The sequence below is a fragment of the Eucalyptus grandis genome, chromosome 1 (genome assembly GCF_016545825.1).
Source record: "Eucalyptus grandis isolate ANBG69807.140 chromosome 1, ASM1654582v1, whole genome shotgun sequence".
NCBI lineage: Eukaryota > Viridiplantae > Streptophyta > Magnoliopsida > Myrtales > Myrtaceae > Eucalyptus > Eucalyptus grandis.
In genome coordinates, this window is record NC_052612.1 from 17,411,806 (window position 1) to 17,434,392 (window position 22,587).

At 38.1% G+C, this 22,587-nt stretch overlaps 1 protein-coding gene across 1 annotated transcript in view; it reads left to right on the top strand.

The window, feature by feature from the left end:
• The window catches only part of LOC104453396 (UPF0481 protein At3g47200), a 41,858-nt gene extending 20,276 nt beyond the window's left edge, over nt 1–21,582 (top strand). Inside the window, exon 2 of the mRNA XM_010067939.3 lies at nt 20,545–21,582. Within this exon, the coding sequence (XP_010066241.3) occupies nt 20,545–21,582 (1,038 nt within the window). The remainder of the gene's footprint in view (nt 1–20,544) is intronic.
• The last annotated feature ends 1,005 nt before the right edge of the window (nt 21,583–22,587 follow it).

Here is a 22,587-nt window from a genome sequence, read left to right on the forward strand (position 1 = left end):
AAGATTGTAGTTGAGTCCTTCCACTAGAGAGACATTGCTTATTGTGAGATTTCCAATTTTCACAGTTCCAAATCCCACAATGCTTCCTTTGCTGTTTCCTCCAAATGAAACTTTTCCACCATTCACTTGAACAAGCTTTATGAAGCAATTTGAGTCTCCCTGTCATGTGTCTTGAACATCCGCCTGTCAAGATACCACTTAATTTTTTTTTGACAGAGACCGCATTCAAAAGAGAGTCTCAAGCTTTCTTTGGTACCCAAATTTTCTTGGGTCCTTTGACGTTAGTAGAATAAGCATTACTAGGCCATACTTTCTTGACAGGCTTCCAAACCATAGAACACTCTTTTTCAAAATGATCCTGACTGTTACACTTTGAACACCTTAGAGCACTTCGACCTACGAGACTTTACAAAGACTTTCTTGAAATGATTTTTGTAAGCCTCTTTTGACGGTCTTTTCTTAATTCTTTCTTTTACTTTTGGAAAATCAATCAAAGGAATTGTTTCTCGCTGTCATACCCAAACCAGACTTGTTAAAGTAAGGTCTTTGACCGAAAGAACTTTTCAAGTTTTTCAGACCCTATTGAAAATTTCTTTGAAATATTTGATAAGTCAGTTTTTAAGAAAGCATTTTCTTTTGAAAGTTTATCTTCATTCTCCTTAAGAGTAGAAATATTCAAGTCTAAACTTTTCACTTTTTCTTCTAAAATATTTTCCTTTTGTTTTAAGACTGAGTTTTCCTTTTTAAGTTCGGAAATCCTTTTTAGAGTAGTCTTAAGACTAAAACATAGTTCATCAATGTATTTAGAGACTTTGATGGGATTTTATAATCACTTACCTCAAATTCACCGTCGAGTCCGATCCGAATTTGAGTCGATTGTGCCATTAGACACAGTTGGCATATTCCTCATCACTTTCTTCACACTCGTATCGCTCCAAGTTTCGGCTTTGAGAGCTTTTCGAGACTTTTCAGCTTTTCCTCTTTTCTTCTTCAGGAGAGGACAATTTGGTCTGATGTGTCCCTTTTTCTTACATTCGAAACAAACTACATCTTTGTTTGGTTCCTCATTATCAACAAACTTGGTTTGTTGTTTCTGAAGACTTTGTTTCCTTGAGTTGAACCTTCTCCCTTTTCTATTCAGCTTTCTGAACCTTCTAATCATAAGAGCAAGCTCCTCATCGTCTAGATCTTCTTCAGAGTCTGTATCATCAGAATCATCATTAGATTTTAATGCAATGGATTTCTTACCTCTTGGATCTTCGTCTTCATTAATTCGTTCCACTTCATAAGACTGAAGAGTTCCAATCAGCTCGTCTACAGATAATGGCATAATTCTTTGCGTCTCTCTTATTGAAGTCTTTATATGATTCCAATCCTTAGAGAGTCCACGCAGTAACTTGTTCACCTTCATAGGATCAGAAATTTTCTGTCCTTGATTCTCAAGACCATTGACAATATCGTAAAAACGGCTAAACATGTCAGTTATAGATTCTCCTTGTTTCATTTTGAAGGCTTCATATTGACCAAGGAGAATGTTAATTCTGGTCTCCTTCACTCGGTCCGTTCCTTCATAAGTGATATGTAATCTGTCCCAGACTTCTTTTCTTTGTATCACAAGAAGATATTCTGTTATATTCAGTTGGTGATAAAGCACAATATAAAGAGTAAATTGCTTTTGCATCGAGTGCTTGTCTCTTGTTTATCTCTTCTTGAGACATTCCGCTGGTTTCAACAGTTTCTTTCCCTCTTTCGGATGCCGATGCAGCAGAGGAGTAATTCCTCTTTCCACCACATCCCATTCCGGAGGATCCTTTGATCGTAGAAAAGCTTTCATCTTGTTTTTCCAGATGTTGTAATCCTTTCCATCAAAGTAGGGTGGTCTGGTATTGCTTTGCCCTTCCACCAGCCCTGGTGCTAGCATACTAGCCATGGGTCTTTTACTGAGAAGTAAAACACTTCAAATAAAGTAAGAACACAGGCTCTGATACCAATTGATAATGCTAGTACGAGTACCTAGAGGGGGGTGAATAGGTTTATAAAAATTTTCTTGGGGATTGCACAATACTTAGACAGATGGATAATTAAAGAATCAATCGTAAGACTGAGTAAAGGAAAGAGAAAATTAAACACGAGGTTTATAGTGGTTCGGCTTGATTCAAGCCTACATCCACTCTTTCGCACCGACAAACCGATTGGCTGGATTCCACTATGAACAAAGAGATGTTACAAAGTGTTGATCTTCCTTGATTTCTCGATGTAGATGATCTACTACACTCGCTCAAGGTATCACAAAGTATAAACACTCTGTGTGTACAATTTCGCTCGAACCGTATCGACTAACAATCAAGGTTCTTCGACTACTGGAATTTTTCTATCGATCACACACTTAAAACAACTAGAACGTCTTCCTTTTTATACTCCTTTATGCCATCATAGCCGTTGGCACTTACCAAAGGAATTCCACCAATCTACCCGTTGGTCGGAATCAATTAAGAAGATCATCCGAGCTATTTAAGGAATCTGATGATAGCCCATCAATCCTGTTCGCCCATACAATCAGGATTTTGGTTTCCAAGAATAGAACATTCCAAGAATGTTTCGTCGACCATCGGATCTTCTATTGTTCTTAGATAAGAATCAAAAAATCCGTAGTGATTCTCCAACTAAGGAATCTTTTCCAGAGGATTGGATCGAATCCCCAACCATATAATTCGGCTTTGGATATCCTTCGCCACCTGGATTAGAAAGAGATCGGTGAGAATAATCTTGAGTCTTGAGTCTTGAGTCTTGAGTCTTGAGTCTTGAGATTACAAAGTCTTGAGACTTTAACTATCGATATCCAGACTAGACTGAATAGAAATGTTTTGTCAGCTTCAAAATATTCTGGAAAGATTTCTCCAACACAGTTTTCTTCCTTTGCAAGAGAAAGAGCAACTGAAATTTCTTAAATGTGGACCTGCAAGCGCGTTCTAAGTTCCACCAGCATTTATATAGTTCAGACAAATAATTAACCATTTTTGAGTATTTATTTATCCGAGGTTTCGTGGAATTTGCTCAGGCCCGTGATGTCATTGTCTTCTTTTTTCCTTACGCAGGATTTTATATTCCAACGTCTCTTTGTAGCCACTAGGCACTATGTTATCACCAAATTAGATTACATGCGACAGGGGGTCGTGAAAAGAGAGGCAGAGGGCCTTTCAGCCATCCTCAAGCAACTCTTGTGCTTGATAATCATTTCACTACTCTTCTGTTAGCAAATAAGGAAAATTAACAAAAAATAAAAAGAATCTTCAACTTATGAGATTCGAGTCAATTCAATTCTAAAACTTTTAATTAATCAATTTAACTCTAAACCTCTTGACAATTTATCAATTGAGTAATTCCAATCAATTTTTTTTATCAGAAATTGCTAATGTCAACACTGATGTAAATAATTTTTCTAATTTTTGATACTTTTTGAAAATTTGATATTTTTTATTTATTTTTTCTTTTTTTTATTCATTGTGGCAAGTGGTTAAAAGAAGAAGAAGAAAAGGAAAAGAAAAAAATGACTTATTTCAGAAATTGTTCCTGAGAACAAGAAATAATTTCTATTTACTTTTTATTTATCTTCCTAATCTATTCCCTAACTACTTTTCTATTCCAAAGAATAGAAAAACTAGCTAATGTTATCAAATTGATTTATGTTCCTTTTTATTCTAGGGAACACAAGGATATAAATTTGAAGTAATAGAAATGTTGTCAAATGGAGCCTTATTAAGCAAACTATACTTGTTCCTAGAATGAGGTACGTTGTCAAGGATGCATATGATAACTATTCTATTTATGGTCAGATTAATTTTTCTACTCTCAAAAACAAGTTTGGAACATAAATCTGTTTGGTAACGCAATTTTATTTTTTTATTTTTATTTTGAGAAAAAAATTTAATTTGGAAATAAGTTTGGAAAAAAATGAGAAGTAACAATTTTCTCTTCTTTTTTTCGGAACAAAAATAAGAAATAAAAACTCTTCTCCTGGCTCATCATTGTTATTAGTCAACCGCCCACCCACCACCTCCCCTCGCTGCTTGCCAAACATCTAGAGTGGAGAAAATTTTGTATTGTTATAAAACAAATTTCTATTCTAAGAATAAAAATTTTATGTCGTTATCGAATACATATTTTTATTTAGAAACTCATCTAGAGAATATAAATAGAAAAATATATTTTTGGCCAGAATTTGTGAAAAAAAATAGAATGGTTATCATTCGTGTCCTAAATTGTTGAGTCTATGCGAATCCAAGGAAGTTTCGAGAGTGGACCGCAATGGGAATCTTCCGTGTGTAAAGAAAGTTTTCCTTTGATTTTTTTTCCTGAAACAGAAGCTATAATTACCTCTATAATTACAATCCTTTTTGGCCAGGCTCCTCAACCGAGGGTCTCCTTCTTCCCAGGCTAGTTGAGGAGCCTGTGGCGGGAAGGGAGGCAGGGGTTTCACCACCTACAGGGGCTATTTTTGGTAGTCTCTTAATGGAGCGCTTAGCAAACTGCATTTCTTATTTTAACGTGCTGGTGTCCACACACCCTACACTCTCTAATTATATGTGTATCTTTTTCTTCCCCACCATACAAGGAATACCAATGATTTTACGATAAAGAAGGGCTTTACGTTGGCAATTATTCACTTTAAATCATCTCCACACCAGATTTTTCTTGGAGGATCATTGAATGTGTTCCTTGCTTTTAGATACAAATATTAATTTCATGGCCAAAAAGGACCGCAATTATAAAGGTAATTAATCACTAGGGTTTGCCTTAATGGCCACCATTTCAATATAGAAGGGGGAGTTGTGGGGTTTGAATTCCCAAATTCTTAGGGGGTTGGGGTGGGGACGAATTAGTTTCAGAAGTGAGTTTCAACTTTCACGCCTTGTAAAGAGACAAAGTAAAAGTCTAAGAGTGAAAGTTAGAGTAGAAATAAAATATGATTGACCAAACAAAAATATAGGTAATTATAGTTTTTGTTTCAGGAAAAAAATTAAAGGAAAGTTTTCTTTATGCATGGAAGATTCCCGTCATGGAGAAATAAATTAACTTAATAGATGACGTTATGGTAGCATATAGACCCATTCTATGCACAAGAAAAGACTTGTGAAATAGATTACTAGAAATAATTATTTCAGAAGTGTAGTTAAAAAGATTTTCATAAGTGATATAGGGCCCTCCGACTGAAAGGGAAAAAAAAATTAATTGGATTAAAGTGTACTTGGTCATCATGACGTGTGCTCTTCTTGTTGCCCTTGACAAAATTGCGTGCGAGCACAGAGAGAAGAATCGACCCAACCAACACTGCGAAAGAACGCCCAAGCACTAGATCATATTTCATTTTTACTCCTTCAAATAACTCACCAACCGAGTCGCTCTGTTAATATGAAAGAATAAAAATATACCCATCTCTGTCAGGGTTGCCCCATCAAGATGAGCCAGTAGACAAGTTATCGGAGCACGGCAAGGTGACATCAATGCAAAAGAGTACAATTATTGGAGCACCAAAAATCAGTACAATTATTCGCGCGTCTGGTTTGCAGCGTATCTTTTTGACTTGCGCGTCTGCTTTTACAAAGTGAGTCCAGCTGTTCTTGTCCGATTCTTCTGGGCTCGGCCAGATTAAATATGAGGTTGTCCCGAATTGTCATGTCAACGTGATCCCGCGCGCTGTTCCATTTCTTCTCTGGCTGCAGTTGTTACTCTCTCTCTTTATTTTTTGTAAAAAGAGAGAGTAACAACTCATCTATTTTTTACCAAAAAAATAAATAAAACTCATCTATTTTTTGTCCAAGTTTGTTTTAATAACGTAATTTTATTTTTTTTATTTAAAGAAAAAGTTAATTCAAAAATATGTTCGAAATAGAAATAAGAAGTAACAATTTTTTTTCAATAAAAATGAAAAATAAAAACTCTTCTCCTCGCTTGCCCTTGCTATTAGTCAACTGCTTCTCTGTCACCTCCTCCTGTTGCCCGCCAAACATCTAGAAGGGAGAAATACCGTATCGTTATCAAACAAATAGAAATTTTTATTTTTATCAAAAGTGCATTTTTACTTAAAAACTTATCTGTGGAATATAAATAGAAAAATATATTTTTGGCCAGAATTTATTTAAAAAAAAAAAACAGAATGATTATCATTTGTACTCTAAATTGCTGAGTCTATGCGAATCCAAGGAAACTTCGAGAGTGGACCGCAATGGGAATCTTCCGTGTGTAAAGAAAATTTTCCTTTAATCTTTTTTTTCAGAAAGAGAAACTATAATTACCTCTGTCATTATAGTTCTTTTTGGCCATGAAATTTATATTTGTATCTAAAGCAAGGGAAAAGAAAGAAATGAACTTAATAGATGACGTTAAGCTAGCATATAGACCTGTGCTGTTCATGAGAAAAGACTCGTAAAATAGATTACTGGAAATAATTATTTCAGAAGTGTACTTAAGGAGATTTTCATAAGGGATCATAGGCCCCCCCGACTTGAAGGGAAAAATTTAAATTGGATTAAAGTGTACTTGATCATCACGACGTGTGCTCTTCTTGTTGCTCTCGACAAAATTACGTGTGAGCACAGAGAGAAGAATTGACCCAACCAATACTGCAAAAGAACGCCCAAGCACTAGATCACGTTTCATTTTTACTCCTTCAAGTAATTCACCAACCGAGTCACCCCGTTAATATGAAAGAACAAAAATAAGCCCATCTATATTTGGGTTGCCCCATTAAGATGAACCAGTAGACAAATTATCAGAGCACCACAAGTTGACCTCAATGCAAAAGAGTACAATTATGGGAGCACAAAGATAAGTATAATTATTAGCGTCCGTGTCTGCTCTGCAACGAATCTTTTTTACTGGCGCTCTGCTTTGCGAAGTGAGTTCATCTTTTTGACTGGCGCATCTGCTTTGCGTGCGCATCTGCTTTGCAAAGTGAGTTCCAACTGTTCTTTGTCCGATTCTTCCAGGCTCGGCCAGAGCAAATACGAGGTTGTCCCGAATTGTCTTGCCAACGTGGTCCCGCCCGCTGTTCCATTTCTTCTCTGGCTGCTGTCTTACCCTCACTCCCCCCCACCCCCACTTCCCTCTTCTCTCTCCCCTTACTCCTCACTTTCGTTCTTCTACTTCCTCTTCACTGGTGAAGCTCTTAATCATGGGAGAGGGGCTCGACCTGGACGAAATGTACATTCCACGGTACAAGACTAAACAAATCACCGATCCCTTCAGAATTCACCTATATTTTAAGCAAATGCAACAAACATCCTTTCCCAAATTGACGTTTGAACGGTTTCATCCGCACCCATAAGACCATAACCTCAATTTCATGGCCAAGCCAGCAACTTCAGGGTGCAGCTAGGCTAACAATCAATAACGGTGAACTTTTCCAGCCATGTATCCGAAATTCAGTGAAGGGGGCAACCGAAAGGTCAAGTTTGCTCTTCTTGTCTCATTTTAGCCATTTTTTTCCGCTTATAAATTTAGTTTAGGTTATATGCAATCATTTTACAGCAACTCACTTTAAACGAAAAAGAAAAAAAAAAGAAAAAAAAGAGAGAAGGGAATCTGAGACAATTTAGAATTGTCAAAATAGGACATGCACTACCCACATATTTGGGGTGAGGTTGTAAATAGGATTAAACAATTCTTGATCTAGTCTGGTTCTAAGGTGGAATTGTAAATCAAACCGGTTCCCAGCTTTCGAGATTAGGAATCAAACCAACCGGTCCTAGAATCGAAAACTAGACTGACTGAGCGGTCCGGTCCGGTCTAGTGGCCTTGAAATTGGGAATAAAAAATTGGACTGTCCTTTTTGGAAATCTTTGAAAATCGACCGATATGATCCGGTCCGGGTGATTCCTAGTTTCGCCCTAGCTATAAATGAGTTGTTAGACATTTTAAAATCCAGCCAGAGTAGGCCATGGCGGACTTAAAAATTAAGGATCAAAGCGCGTTCCGGCCGTCTCTCTCTCCTCCTCTCAGTCTTGGCCGTGTGTGTGACTTGTCGGAAGGTCTGAAACGGCTGTCACATGCTGTGGAATAAGGGGTTTTGCTGTTCACGGAGAAAGAAGACCACCATCTTCACGGAGCATTCTTTCTCTGGAGAAAAGCCATTTTCCTCCCTCGTCCTCACTCGATTCTCACTCGAGATCACCTTTCGCCGCTGTTCATCATCTCCACAAGTTTTACCGTCGCCCCTTCGTCTCCTGTCACTTTCTCAGTTCGGCCGCCATGAAGAGTGAGATAGCTAGTATAAGCACCTAGAGGGGGGTGAATAGGTGCACAAACAATTTCTCGACATACGGAAGCGATTCTAGGCAAACGATAGAAAGGAAAATACGATCAAAGTAAAGTAAAGGTTAGGGAAGAGAAAATTGAATACAAGGTTTATAGTGGTTCGGCTTATTCCAAGCCTACGTTTACTCTTCCGCACTAACATTACCCCACCGGATTGGATTTCACTATAAACAAAAGAGAAGTTACTGGCACAGCTTTTCCTTGATTCCACAGTGTAGATGATCTACCACACTTCCTCAAGGTTTCTCACGAATATAGACTCTCTTTTGTTTACACGATTTTGCTCAACAAATGAATTGACTAAGAACAAGGAGCTTCAGACTTTGGAATTCTTCTATCGTGCACACTCTCGAACAACTGGAACGTCTTCCTTATATACTCCTTCATGTCATCATACCCGTTGGCACCTACCAAAGGAATTCCTCCAATCTACCCGTTGGACAAAATCAATTAGGAAGATCATTCGAGCTATTAAAGGAACATGTCAATAGCCCATCAATCCTATTCACCCATACAATCATGATCTCAGTTTCCATAAGTAGAACCTTCCAAGTATACTTTGCCAATCATTGGATCCTTAATCTTCGAATCAATTATGATCAAATAAAGGATTCCATTATGTCATATCCAGCCAAGAGATCTTCTCCCATCGATAAGGCCACATCCTTAATAAAACATCCAGTTCTGGATAGCCTTTCTTCAACGGATTAGAAACTGTCAATGAGGATAGACTTTGAGTCTTAAGTCGGCTATCCAGGAGGTCTTCGAGACTTGAAATAGCGAGTCCGCAAGCCTTCGGACTAGATCGATGAAAACGTTTTGTCAACTTCAAAACACTTCAAGAGGATTTCTCCAACAATCTCCCCTTTTTTGATGGTGACAAAACTTTCCTGCAAATTTGGAAAACTTTGACCTGCAAAACATTTCTCAAACACATATGCATATCTTATAGAGATAAATGGCTAAATGAATAACACTAGAATCTCGCAACCACGAAAATAGGTTAGTCCAAGTATGCAATAAAGCCATCCATAAGATATCAATAGTAGTTAATAATAAGCAGTCAAATCCAAATCCCAAATTTAGTCCACATCCAGACACACAAGTCAAGTCAAAACAAACTACAAACCAAACAAGCCAAAAGTTCAACAAATTTAAGTTTAAAATTTTTCAATTCTCGTAACTCTCCCCCTTTTTGTTAGCATAAAAAAGATTGAGATGAAAATGGAGTGGAGTCAAGAATACTTGGGAACACGAACAAGCTGGAAATCTCCCATCGACTGAACGATGCCTTCCAGCCTTTTCAAGTCTTCCTTCAGTTGTGCAACATCCTCACCCTTAGCATTAGCCTGAATCTGAAGAGAAAGGGCTTGGATTTGATCATTCAATGAACCCGAAGAAGCTTGTCCTGCATTATGCAAGTCCTGAACTTCGCATCCCAATGCATATATCTTACCTTGCATCTCCAAGAGAATATCCATAACTCTGCGAAAGTCTGCTGAATTGTTGGTCTGCGTACTGGCGTTGGCATGATCTGATGGAGTAAATGCAGACGATGGTAGATCAGCATAATCACGCAGATTTGGCGAAGAAACATCATGACCTTCCTTAGGAAACTGAGAGGCATAAATATCCTCTGGATCTACTAGGGATCGACTGACTCCCTCACTAGTTGCAGGATTTGAGGACATTCCTCTTTTCTCTTGGTCTCCCCCTGTTTTCATGCCTTCAGGTGGAGAGTGCTCCTCATGTTCTCCTTCTTCTTGATCTCTTTTCTCTTCTTCTTCTTAAATTTCTCCAATGCCTTGCTTAGTTCCTTCAAACGCATCTTAGTCACCATTTTCAGTCCTACCACCATATGATCGCACGATCGAGCACAAAGAATTTGCGGAGGCTGAATGTTCAGATGTCTGAATAACTTCGTCACAAGACCTGGATAAGGAAGTTGACCTCTGTCCTTCATCACAGCTCTATACATGTGGAACATAACAGTGTGAGGAAGTGAAAACCTTTTCCCAGAGATGATGGCATACATCAACTTTGCCTCTGAACTTGAAACATCAGTCTTGGAAGTTGATTTCGGTCTGAGGCAATTGATTACAATTTTGTGCAGCAAGATGTTAAATGCACTCATCCTTGAGTAGGAAATATTTTCCTTTGTTCTCCTGTCCTTAACAAGTTCCAGTGTAGCATGAGCAATAGAAACTTTGATCCTTTGATATCTTCCTCTCTCAACTCCTAACGCATCTGCTAGCATATCCATATCCACTACAAAGTCTTGATCTTTGACACTGAAAGAGAATTTATTCTCATCCAAGAAACTAAGATTTGAATAGAAATATGCAGTTAGCTGAGGATAGGCCTCTGTGGTGTCAGAGCAGAATTTGTCAAGTTGAAGATAACTGAACTTTTCCCTCAAGTTCACATTCACAGCATCCAGAAAATCAAAATCCACACTCTTAGGGTTTATCACCCCACGCTTCAGCAATTTTGAGTATAGATCCTTGTGTTCCTTCGATTTAAACAACTCCCATTTTTCCTCGATTTTCCACCGCAACTCCCATTCTTGGTTGAAATTGGCTGTATAATTTGTCATCATCATTTCCATCTACCGGATTAAATCCCCAATCACGAGGATCACTTGGGATGTTCGCAAGGGTTTCTTCTGCCACCCCTTTACGAGCAATTCCCAAACTTTCCATTTTTCGCAAAAAGATATATTCATTTCCATATCCTTTGTCCTTAAGAAAATCATCGACATAGTTCAATGGAGTACCAATCCCTTTTAAAGCACGATACAGCTTATAAATAAAATAGGGTCTTTGAACTCTTACAAGATTTGCATATTCAATGATTTCTTCATTTTGTTGATGATCAACATCTTGAGGACTAGATGGAGGAGAATGACGCTGCTGAGAATGTTGTGGGCTCTGCTGTTGATTTGGAGACACTTCTTCTTCAGTGAGATCGAAGTGTGTAGGCCCCTCACTCATTCGCCGTGGTCCCCTATTTACAATCCTCGAAGACTTTCTTGAAGACGACATCTTTCTTAGTCTTTGAAAGATTCCTTGCTTGACTTTCCCAAGAAAGATGACAACTTTTTTGAAGATTAAACAAGAGAAGAAAACATGAATGGAAGATTGGTGCTTTTTAGGGTTTTGGAGTTAAGCGAAGAGAAATTGACTGTATATAAGACATCCAAAAGGAGGGGATACCAAACGTCGTAATGGAAAGTGAAAAGATGCCTTTAAAAAAATAACTGCCTTTTTCGAAAAATGGTCATTTCAAAATAACTCCTTTTTCTAAAGGAAACGATGCAATAATCTCGTCAATTAAAGATAGCGGTTGAGATAAAAATAATCAAACACGGTTGATGAACGTACCTTTTCAAGATGAGATTAGAGAGAGAATAACTTACAGTCAAAGTCTTATTTGTTTGAGTTTGAGAGTCTCTAGACTTTAACTTCTTCAAACCTCAAAATGTTGAGTCTGGAACGGATAATTTCAAATCGATTTTTCTCCAAAGGCTTTGTAAATATATCCGCCAGTTAGTTCTTTGAGATAACAAACTGAATCGTAATTTCTCCATTTTGAACATGATCTCTAATGAAGTGATGTCGAATCTCTATATGCTTTGCTCTTCAGTGAAGAATTGGATTTTTGGTGAGATTGATTGCGCTGGTGTTGTCACATTTAATCTCCGTGCATGAATCTTCAATTCCAAAGTCTCTTAGCTGTTGTTTTATCCACAGAATTTGTGAACAACAACTTCCAAGAGCTACATATTTCGCTTCTACCAGAGAGAGCTAGCTCTTGTACTTTGCTTCCTTGAAAACCAAGACACCGTCCTGCCTCCAAGTAGTTGACAAGTACCTAAGGTGCTCTTTCTATCAACTCTGCATCCGGCTAAGTCTGCGTCTGAGTATCCAAGAAGAGTAAAGTCTCCCATTTTAGGATACTAGAGACCAAAGCTTGAAGTTGATGCAATATATTTGATAATACGTTTTGCAGCATTTAAATGTGATTCTTTAGGGTCTGCTTGAAATCTGGCACAAATGCAAACACTAAACAAAATGTCAAGTCTAGAAGCAATAAGATAAATAAGTGAACCGATGATACTCCTGTATAACTTTTGGTCGACTTTATTTCCTCCTTCATCTTTATCTATCTTCAAAGAACTTGACATTGGTATATCGGCCTTTTTGCAATTGTCCAGTCCAAACTTCTTCACAATATCATTAGCATATTTTTTTTGATGAATAAAAGTTCCTTCCTCCAGTTTTTTCACTTGAAGTCCAAGAAAGAAGGTTAACTCACCCATCATGCTCATTTCAAATTCATCCTGCATAGTCTTAGAGAATTTCTTGCACAGACTTTCATTAAAAGATCCAAAAATAATATCATCGACATATATTTGAACAAGTAGAAAACTCTTGCTTTCTCTCTTAATAAAAAGAGTAGTGTTTACTTTACCTTTAACAAAACCATTTTCAATTAAAAACTTACTCAGTCTGTCGTACCAAGCTTGATGTGCTTGTTTTAAGCCATATAAAGCCTTTTTGAGTCTGAATACTGAGTCTGGTTTCCTTAGGTCTTCAAACCCAGGTGGTTGTTCCACATAGACTTCCTCATGGATGAATCCATTTAGGAATGCACTTTTGACATCCATTTGGAATAACCTGAAATTCTTATAACAAGCAAAAGCAAGTAATAATCGAATTGCTTCTAACCTTGCTACTTGGTGCGTAAGTCTCGTCATAGTCTATCCCTTCTTATTTTGTGTATCCCTAAGCCACGAGTCTTGCCTTGCTTCTTATGACTTTTCCTTTCTCATTCATCTTGTTCCTGAAAACCCATTTAGCTCCAATAATAGACTTACCTTTTGGTTTAGGAGTCAATTCCCAGACATCATTAATACTTGAATTGCTCGAGCTCTTCTTGCATAGCTTCAATCCAGCTTTCATCGATAAAGCTTCTTCTATGCTTTTGGGTTCTATTTCAGAAACAAGAGCCACAAAGACTAGACTCTTCGCGCCTTTTGGATCTTGTGCGAATTCCTTCATTGATGTCACCAATAATAAGATCTTTAGGATGATTGGACTTGTGTTTCCAGTTGCTGGTTAATTTGTCAGATTGATGGTCACTTCCTTCACTTAAATCTTCAATCACTTGTTCTTTGGTCCTTCAAAGTCTGAGCTATTTTAGACTTTGTAGAGTCTGGAGTTGGTTTAGATTCTTCAAGATGAGTTTGAATGGATTCATTTTGCATAGAATCTTGGAATTTAACATTCATTGATTCTTCCACTGTTTGAGTCTTCTTGTTGTAGACTCTTTACGCTTTGCTTGTGGTTGAATATCCAGGGAAGATGCTTTTATCTGACTTTTCTTCAAACTTACCAACTCGATCATTTGCATTTTTCAGTATAAAACATTTGCATCCAAATACATGAAAATATGAAACAATAGGCTTCCTTTCTTTGAATAGTTCATAGGGGTTTTTTTTTTTCTAGAATAGGCCTTAAAAAAACTCTATTTATAATGTAACATGCTATAGAAACTGCTTCAGCCCAAAAACGTGAAGAGATGTTACTTTCAATTAAAAGAGTTCTAGCCATTTCTTGAAGTGATATATTATTTCTTTCCACAACTCCATTTTGCTCTGGAGTATATGGAGAGGAGAATACATGCTGAAAACCATATTCATCACAGAATTTTGTAAAATCATGATTTTCAAATTCACCTCCATGATCTGTTCTTATACTCGAGATAACATACCCTTTTTCATTTTGAACCTTTTTAGCAAACTTTTCAAAGTAAAAGAAAGTTTCAGACTTACTAGCCAAAAATATACCCAAGTAAATCGTGAGTAATCATCCACAATTACTAGGCAGTATTTCTTACCTCCAATGCTTTCTGTTCTGGTTGGTCCAAAAAGATCCATATGCAGAAGCTGCAGTACACGGTTAGTGGAAACTTGATTTATTGATTTAAAGGAATTTATTACCTGTTTTCCCAACATACATGGTGTACATAGATCAGACTTTTGGTATGATAAATTGGGTAGACTACGAACAAGCTTCTTTGCTGAGATTTTGGCTATCTGCTTCATATTGATATGCCCAAGCTTTCTATGCCATAACTTTGCCTCGTCTTGGATTGAGATTAGACATTGCGATTCATCTGGTTTCACATCCAAGAGATAGATATTTTCATGTCTTCGACCCATGAATGACTGAGTATAATCTTTACTAATTCCTGAACATATTCCCTCTTGAAAGTTGATTTTGAAACTAGTATCACATAGCTGACTAATACTGAGCAAATTGTAATTAAGCCCTTCCACTAAGGAAACATTGCTGATTGAGAGATTTCCAATCTTTACAGTTCTAAATCCCACAATTTTTCATTTGCCGTTTCCTCCAAAAGAAACTTTTCCACCATTTACTCGAACAAGCTTTATGAAGTAATTTGAGTCTCCTGTCATGTGTCTTGAGCATCCAATATCCAGATACCATTTTACCTTTTTTTTTCTTGATAATGACTTGCATTTAAAAAAGAAACTCAAACCTTCTTTGGTACCCATATTTTCTTGGGTCCATTAGTGTTAGTATGATATGCGGTTTTTGCCTATACCTTTTTAACAGGTTTCCAAATCATAGGACATTCTTTTTCAAAATGATCTACACTATTGCACTTTGAGCATCTGAGAGCATTGCGACCTACTGGTTTTACAAAGATTCTTTTAAAATGATTTTTGTAAGCATCTCTTGTGGGTCTTTGTTTGATTCTTTCCTTCATTTTAGGAAAATCAATTAAAGGAATGATTTCAGCAGTCATTCCCAAACCAGATTTATTGAAATAAGGTCTTTGAACAGAGAGAATTTTTTCCAGTTTCTCAGATCCTATAGAAAATCTTTTGGAAATATTTGAGATATCACTTTTCAAGAATGCATTTTCTTTTAAAAGATTATCTTCACTTTCTTTAAGAGAAGAAACATTCTTGTCTAAACATTTCACTTTTTCTTTCAAAATATTTTCCTGTTGTTTTAGAGCAGAATTTTCTTTCTTGAGTTTGTAAATTCTTTTAAGAGAAGTCTTAAGACTAAAACACAATTTATCAATGTATTTTGAAACTTTAATAGGGATTTTGAAGTTACTTACCTCAAATTTGCTTTCTGAATCTGAATATGTTTCGGAATTTGAATCTGAATCCGATTGTGCCATTAGACATATATTGGCATAACCATCATCACTTTCTTCACACTCTGTATCACTCTAGGTTTCAGCGTTAAGAGATTTTCGGAACTTTTCAGTTTTTCCTTTCTTCTTCCTCAGAAGAGGACAGTTGGGTCTGATGTGTCCCTTTTTCTTACATTCAAAGCAGACTACATCTTTGTTTGATTCATCATCCTCAACAGACTTAGTCTGTTGCTTTTGAAAACTTTGTTTCTTTGGATTGAATTTTCTTCCTTTTCTATTCAGCTTTCTGAATCTTCTTATCATAAGAGCAAGTTCCTCATCATCCATATCGTCTTTAGAATCTGTAACATCAGAATCATCATTAGATTTTAATGCAATGGATTTCTTACCTTTAGGGTCTTCGTCTTCATTGATTCGTTCCACTTCATAAGACTGAAGAGTCCCACCCAACTTATCAACAGATAGTGGCATGATTCTTTGGGTCTCTCTGATTGAGGTCTTTATGTGATTCCAATCCTTGGAGAGTTCACGCAGTAGCTTGTTTACCTTCATGGGATTAGAAATTGGTTGACCTTGATTTTCAAGACCATTCACTATTTCTGTAAAATGACTAAACATATCAGTTATAGATTTTCTTGGTTTCATTTTGAAGGCTTCATATTGACCGAGGAGAATGTTGATTCTAGTCTCTTTCACTCGATCGGTTCCTTCATAGGTAATATGTAATCTATCCTAGACTTCTTTAGCTGTAACACAAGAAGATATTTTGTTATATTTAGTAGGGGATAAAGCACAATATAAGGAATAAATTGCTTTTACATCAAGAGCTTGTCTCTTGATTATCTCTTCCTGAGTCATTTCGCTAGACTCAACAGCATTTTTTCCTCTTTCTGAGACAGATGTAGCTTTAGGAATGATTCCTTTTTCTACAACGTCCCATTCCAGAGGATCCTTTGATCTTAGGAACGATTTCATCTTGTTTTTCCATATGTTGTAATCCTTTCCATCAAAGTAAGGCGGTCTGGTATTGCTTTGCCCTTCTACCAGCCCTGGAGCCAACATACTAGCCATTGATCTTTAACTCTGAAGTAAAACACTTCAAACAAAATGAGTACACAGGCTCTGATACCAATTGAGATAGCTAGTATAAGCACCTAGAGGGGGGTGAATAGGTGCACAAACAATTTCTTGAGATACGGAAGCGATTTTAGGCAAACGATAGAAAGGAAAATACGATCAAAGTAAAGTAAAGGTTAGGGAAGAGAAAATTGAACACGGGGTTTATAGTGGTTCGGCTTATTCCAAGCCTACGTCCACTCTTCCGCATTGACAGCCCACCGGCTAGATTTCACTATGAACAAAAGAGAAGTTACAGCACAGCTTTTCCTTGATTCCACAGTGTAGATGATCTACCACACTTCCTCAAGGTTTCTCACGAATATAGACTCTCTTTTGTTTACACGATTTTTCTCAACAAATGAATTGACTAAGAACAAGGAGCTTCAGACTTTGGAATTCTTCTATCGTGCACACTCTCGAACAACTGGAACGTCTTCCTTATATACTCCTTCATGTCATCATACCCGTTGGCACCTACCAAAGGAATTCCTCCCATCTACCCGTTGGACGGAATCAATTAGGAAGATCATTCGAGCTATTAAAGGAACATGTCAATAGCCCATCAATCCTGTTCGCCCATACAATCAGGATCTCAGTTTCCATAAGTAGAACCTTCAAAGTATACTTTGCCAATCATCGGATCCTTAATCTTCGAATCAATTATGATCAAATAAAGGATTCTGTTATATCATATTCAGCCAAGAGATCTTCTCCAGTCGATAAGGCCACATCCTTAATGAAACATCCAGTTCTGGATAGCCTTTCTTCAACGGATTAGAAAATGTCAATGAGGATAGACTTTGAGTCTTGAGTCTCGGCTGTCCGGAGGTCTTCGGACTTTAAATAGCGAGTCTGCAAGCCTTCAGACTAGACTGATGGAAATGTTTTGTCAACTTCAAAACACTTCAAGAGGATTTCTCCAACAAAGAGTGCCCCCCTTGGCCTAGCCCTCCACCTCGGAGACTCGAACCGAGCTCTTCAAATCCGAAGCCCATGCTCACCACTCACAAGCGACGTTTCCCTAATTTCCCAAGCACTGACTGAACTAGTGATCGTAGCCAAGAATATCTCCTCTGCAAGGTAACACCACCTTCCATGTTTTGCCCTGTTTTTTGGTAAGACTCAAGGCCAAACTGTATTTGTGATGCTTTTGTGAAAGTCACTGAGAAATCCGAGTCATTAGTTGATGATTGGTGACCTCGTTGCCATTCTAAATGCTGATAACGATGTTCAAACCTTTCGATGCATATAGGATGCATTTGATTTAGTATTTTGAAAGCCTATAAAAAAATGTAATACAGTTTACTTTAAAGAGCTTTAGATAAATACAAAGGGCGTTTGATAAACTACGCTTTCAGAAGTAACTTTGAGAAAAATGTTGTTTGATAAAAACACATTTAAAAAGATTTAATATTAATTTTTTAATTTTTATTTATTTAAAATTGAAAAAATCAAATATATCTTAAAAAAAAAAAACTAAACACTTTACTGGTTTGGTGAAGGGCTATGGCTGCCAGCGGTCAATGATCAAGGTTACCTGAATCTAGCGACCTTCGGCGTGAGTCACAAGACCCTAGCAAGGGCCACTGGAGGTCGCTTGAGGTCGAGCAACCATTGCCTTGGTCTCGCGACCTCAGGCAGCCCTTGTGACCCTCGTGAAACCTACGTGAGGGCTGCATGAGGTCGTGAGACCCAAGCGGCGATCACTTAGGTTGCACATCACCTAGATCACTTGAGGTCGTGTGATCTTCGGTAGCCCTCGCCAGGGTCATGTGACCTCAACCAATTACCACCGCGTGCTAGATTTGGTTTAACAGCAACCATAGCCCTTCGCTAGACCGACAAAGGGTTTGATCCTTTTTTTTAATTAAAAATAATAATGAGGGACAAAATTGAAAATTTGAAAAATTGGTAATGATAGTTTTGAAAGAAAAAATGAGTTTCAACATTAAGCAAAATGTTGAAAGCCCAATGCAGTCCCTATTAGAATTAGAATTTTAGTCTTTCCAATGCTAGCTTTCAAGTAAAAGCTCATTCAAAATAGTTAGACAAAAGATTCAACATTTCCTTAAGAAGTTTTGGAGACAGAAAGCCCTTTGGAAAAACTGAACTAAACGTACCCTAAGCTATTTGTTGAAATGCCTTAATGAAGTTGTGAAACGTGTTTAATAGAGGTGGTCTGGGGATTAGTGGAATGAGGCGGCTCCCGGGGATGTCATGTTGTGCTCACTTTGAAAGTGGAAGGGCCTATTCATTAGTCAAGCATTGTAATGGTCTGGGGTGTTTGGTGGGAGCCATGGACGAGTTGGGCTTCGGGTCTTGAAGAGGACGTCGTTGAAATTAGGTTGGGCCGAATTTGCTTTTCAGTCGGACTTAAATCACTATTGATAATGGGCTCCGAGGTGCTTGAGCCGAATCTTGTTTGTGACCCAAACCCGTGAGACCAGATTTTGGCCCATCTTTGGACTAGGCTAGGGGCCCGGCCCGAATCCTTATTTTCGAAATAAAAATTATTTAAAAAATAGAAAATTTTAAAATTCCCTAAGATTTAAAAAATAATTTTAATTCCAATTTATTTTTAAATATTTTGACTTTGTGCCAATTTAATTATAAACTTTTTGACCTAATACCGATTCAATCTTTTTGGTGATTTTGGTCGGATATTACTGAGGTGTGGATGCCGCTCGGATAATGTGGCACGACTAACCTTTTAACATGTTTAATTGATAGGTACACTTGAAAATTTTTAAACACTTTGTAATCTACCGTGGAATATGAGTGGAAAAATCATTATCTTGTTGTTAATTTACTAAACAACTGAGGAGGCTTTTTATTGTCAAATCTAAAAACACTTAGCAATCTATTAATGCGCAACCTGATCAAGGTAAAATTGTTGTTTGAATTACTAGTGGTTGATCGGACAAAAATGTGAGCACTAATATTTTACACATTTAGAACATATTTTGGAGCTTACCTGGCGCAGCCGAGCAGTAAGACTCCTTTTTCTTTGACGCAATATGATAATGACGTGAAAAAGTCTTTCTTCAAGGAACTTGTGTTCCCACTAAGGCTCGATGTTTTGACCTTCCAATATAATTGGGAGTATAAATGGTTCAGTTCAGTTTTTTTGGAAAATCAAACCGAACCAAATCGATAAAGAAATTTATTGAAACGAACCGAAAACAAACCAAACCGAAATTCCGGTTCGGTTCGGTTCGGTTCGGTTTTCGATTTTTACTTTTGTGTTTAAATTCGCCTCCTACATACACCACTTTCTACAATTTAAAAAAAAAAATTGATTTTTTAATTATTTATTATTATTTATTATTATTTCTTTTCTTTTCTTTCTTTTTCTTTTTCTTTGTCTTCTACACTAGGGCCAGTGATCGGCCTAGAAGCGAGCTCGAGCCTTGCCATAGGGTGGCGAGGCCAAGCTTGCTTGACAGCAACAAGCTCGAGCCTCGCCAGATTTGGCCACCTGGGCGGGGCTCGAGTCTCGCCGGCCTATGGTGAGGCTCGAACTTGCCTTTGGCCTGTTGCATAGGCCACCTAGCCAAAAAAATAAGAAGTAGAAAAAGAAAAAGAAAGTTTTTTTTTAAAAAATAAAAGAAAAATAATAAGTTTTAGATTTTGTTGGTTTGGTTCCGTTAATGAACTGATAAAAACCAAATGGGTTAAAAAGTTTCGATTTTTAATGAGAACCGAATTAAATAAGAACTGAACAAAAAAAAAATCGAATTTTTCAATTAGGTTCAGTTTGGTTTTCGGTTCAGACTTTGACACCCCTAGTAAAGTCTATTGAAGCAGATTACATAACAATGCTTTGCATCAGCATAACATTCCACTCGGCAAAATGTTCAGGGGATGCGGCTCCTGAAAGCTTGACTCGCCGGAATCAACCCCAAAAACCAGAATGAACGGAGAGAGCAACCACTGCACATTCACGGTGACCGGGCGCAGCTGGTCTTCTCGCATGGAGGACCGGTTTCAGCGAAGCCGGCTCTTTTGACGCTCTCGGCCGGCACCAAGTCTTGCCACATCTTCAGAGCACCCAAGAGCCAGGAGGAGAGCAACCCCAACGCTTACAAGCCCCGGATTGTGTCCATTGGTCCGTACCACCACGGGAAAAAGCGGTTGGAGTTGATCGAGCAGCACAAACCTCGAGCGTTCTCCAAACTGCTCGATCGGACCGCCGTGGGTCCCATTGATTACTTTAATGCTATCGCCTCGTGGGAGACCCACATACGGGATAGCTACTCTGAGGCCCTCCATTGGAAAACCTCGGATTTGATCGAGATGATGATTCTCGATGCTTGTTTCATGATCGAGTTATTCCGCGCCCACACCTGTGAGAATCCAGAGGATGCCGACGACCCCGTGTTCTTCACGCCATGGATTTTATCATCCCTCATGATTGACCTCCTCCTGATTGAAAACCAGATCCCGTTCTTCGTTCTTCGAAAGATCTATGCATTATCCAAGTCTTCTTCTGATGCCGACCGCTCCCTCAATGAGATCGCCTTACGGTTCTTCAACCGAGCGCTCCAATGGATAGATGAACATCTCCAGAAGCACTACAGAGTCTCCAAGATCACGCACTTGCTCGACTTGTTCCGACTGTGCTTGGTCGGCCATTTGAACATCGAAAGTCCCCCACCGGTTGATAAAGAGTTGTTGCAACTGATGCCTTCCACGAATCATATGCTTCTCGCGGGGATAAAGTTTGAATCAAGGAAGAGCAAGAACCTAATAGATGTCGTGTTTGATGATGGAGTACTCCGGATCCCTCCTTTTACTATCGACCTTTTCACCAGTTCCTTCTTCCTCAGCTGTTTGGCTTATGAGCAGTGCTGCCATTGCTGCTCCAAGCACATCAGTAGTTACGTGGTCTTCATGAGATGTATCATGGGCACTGCAGCGGATGCAGTGTTCTCGTCTCTGTTGCGATAAGGCGAGCGATCGAACAATAATATAGACAGAAAAAGAAAATATATCGAATACCAGATTTACGTGGTTCAGTCGTAGACTTACGTCCACGAGAAGAGTAGTAACGAATTTCACTATAGATCAAGCGATACAAGCAGATTACACACTCAAGTCACTCAAATACTCTCTCGATATTTCCCAAACCCCAATTACACCCAATAACACATACAGTGTTTAGCCCCGAAATTCCTCAAGAAATAATCTCTCAATCTCACGAAGGAATTACACGCAAATCTTACTACAGGATTTAATTGGCTTCAATACTAAACCTTCTTGGATGTAATTCACGACAAAGAAAATCCCTCCCAAGTACTCGACCATGAGGCGGCGCTTCAACACCAATTCTTCACAATCAACGGCGGAACACCAAGCATTCATGCGGCGCTTCAAGATAATTTGTGATCCACCTCTATCACCCACGGCCTCAAGTCTATATATAAGTAAAACCTTTATTCTTTTGCCGACTTCTCATAGGATTTTATTTCCTATCCAAAACAATTTTATCCAAAACATATCTCTGTATGTTTTAAATAAAATCCAAATCCAAGTCAAAGTTGAACTTTCCTATTTCAGCAACCAAATTCTCCAACGCAGATTCAAACCTTAGGAAGTTGATCTTCGGATCTTCTTTGCTCAATTTTGAATGTCCGCAACATATCCAATTCGGAATATTCGTAATTTGACATTGGACTCAAACTCGAGACATATTTCAACAATCTCCACCTTGGCTCAATGTTTGAGCCAAGTTACAATTGTTTCGCAAAAATTCAAATTCTGTTGCTACTTTCCTATGGTCCCCGATGGGCTCAACCGCCACAGATATTATCCAAGTCCAAGCCTTGCTTGAACTTCGCCATAACTGAGGATCTCATCAAAATACCAACTCCACATGTACCTTTAACTGCTCCACAAGGATTTTTCAACATAACCTCCTTAACCGCAGATAAAGAAAAACCATTGTTGCATGCA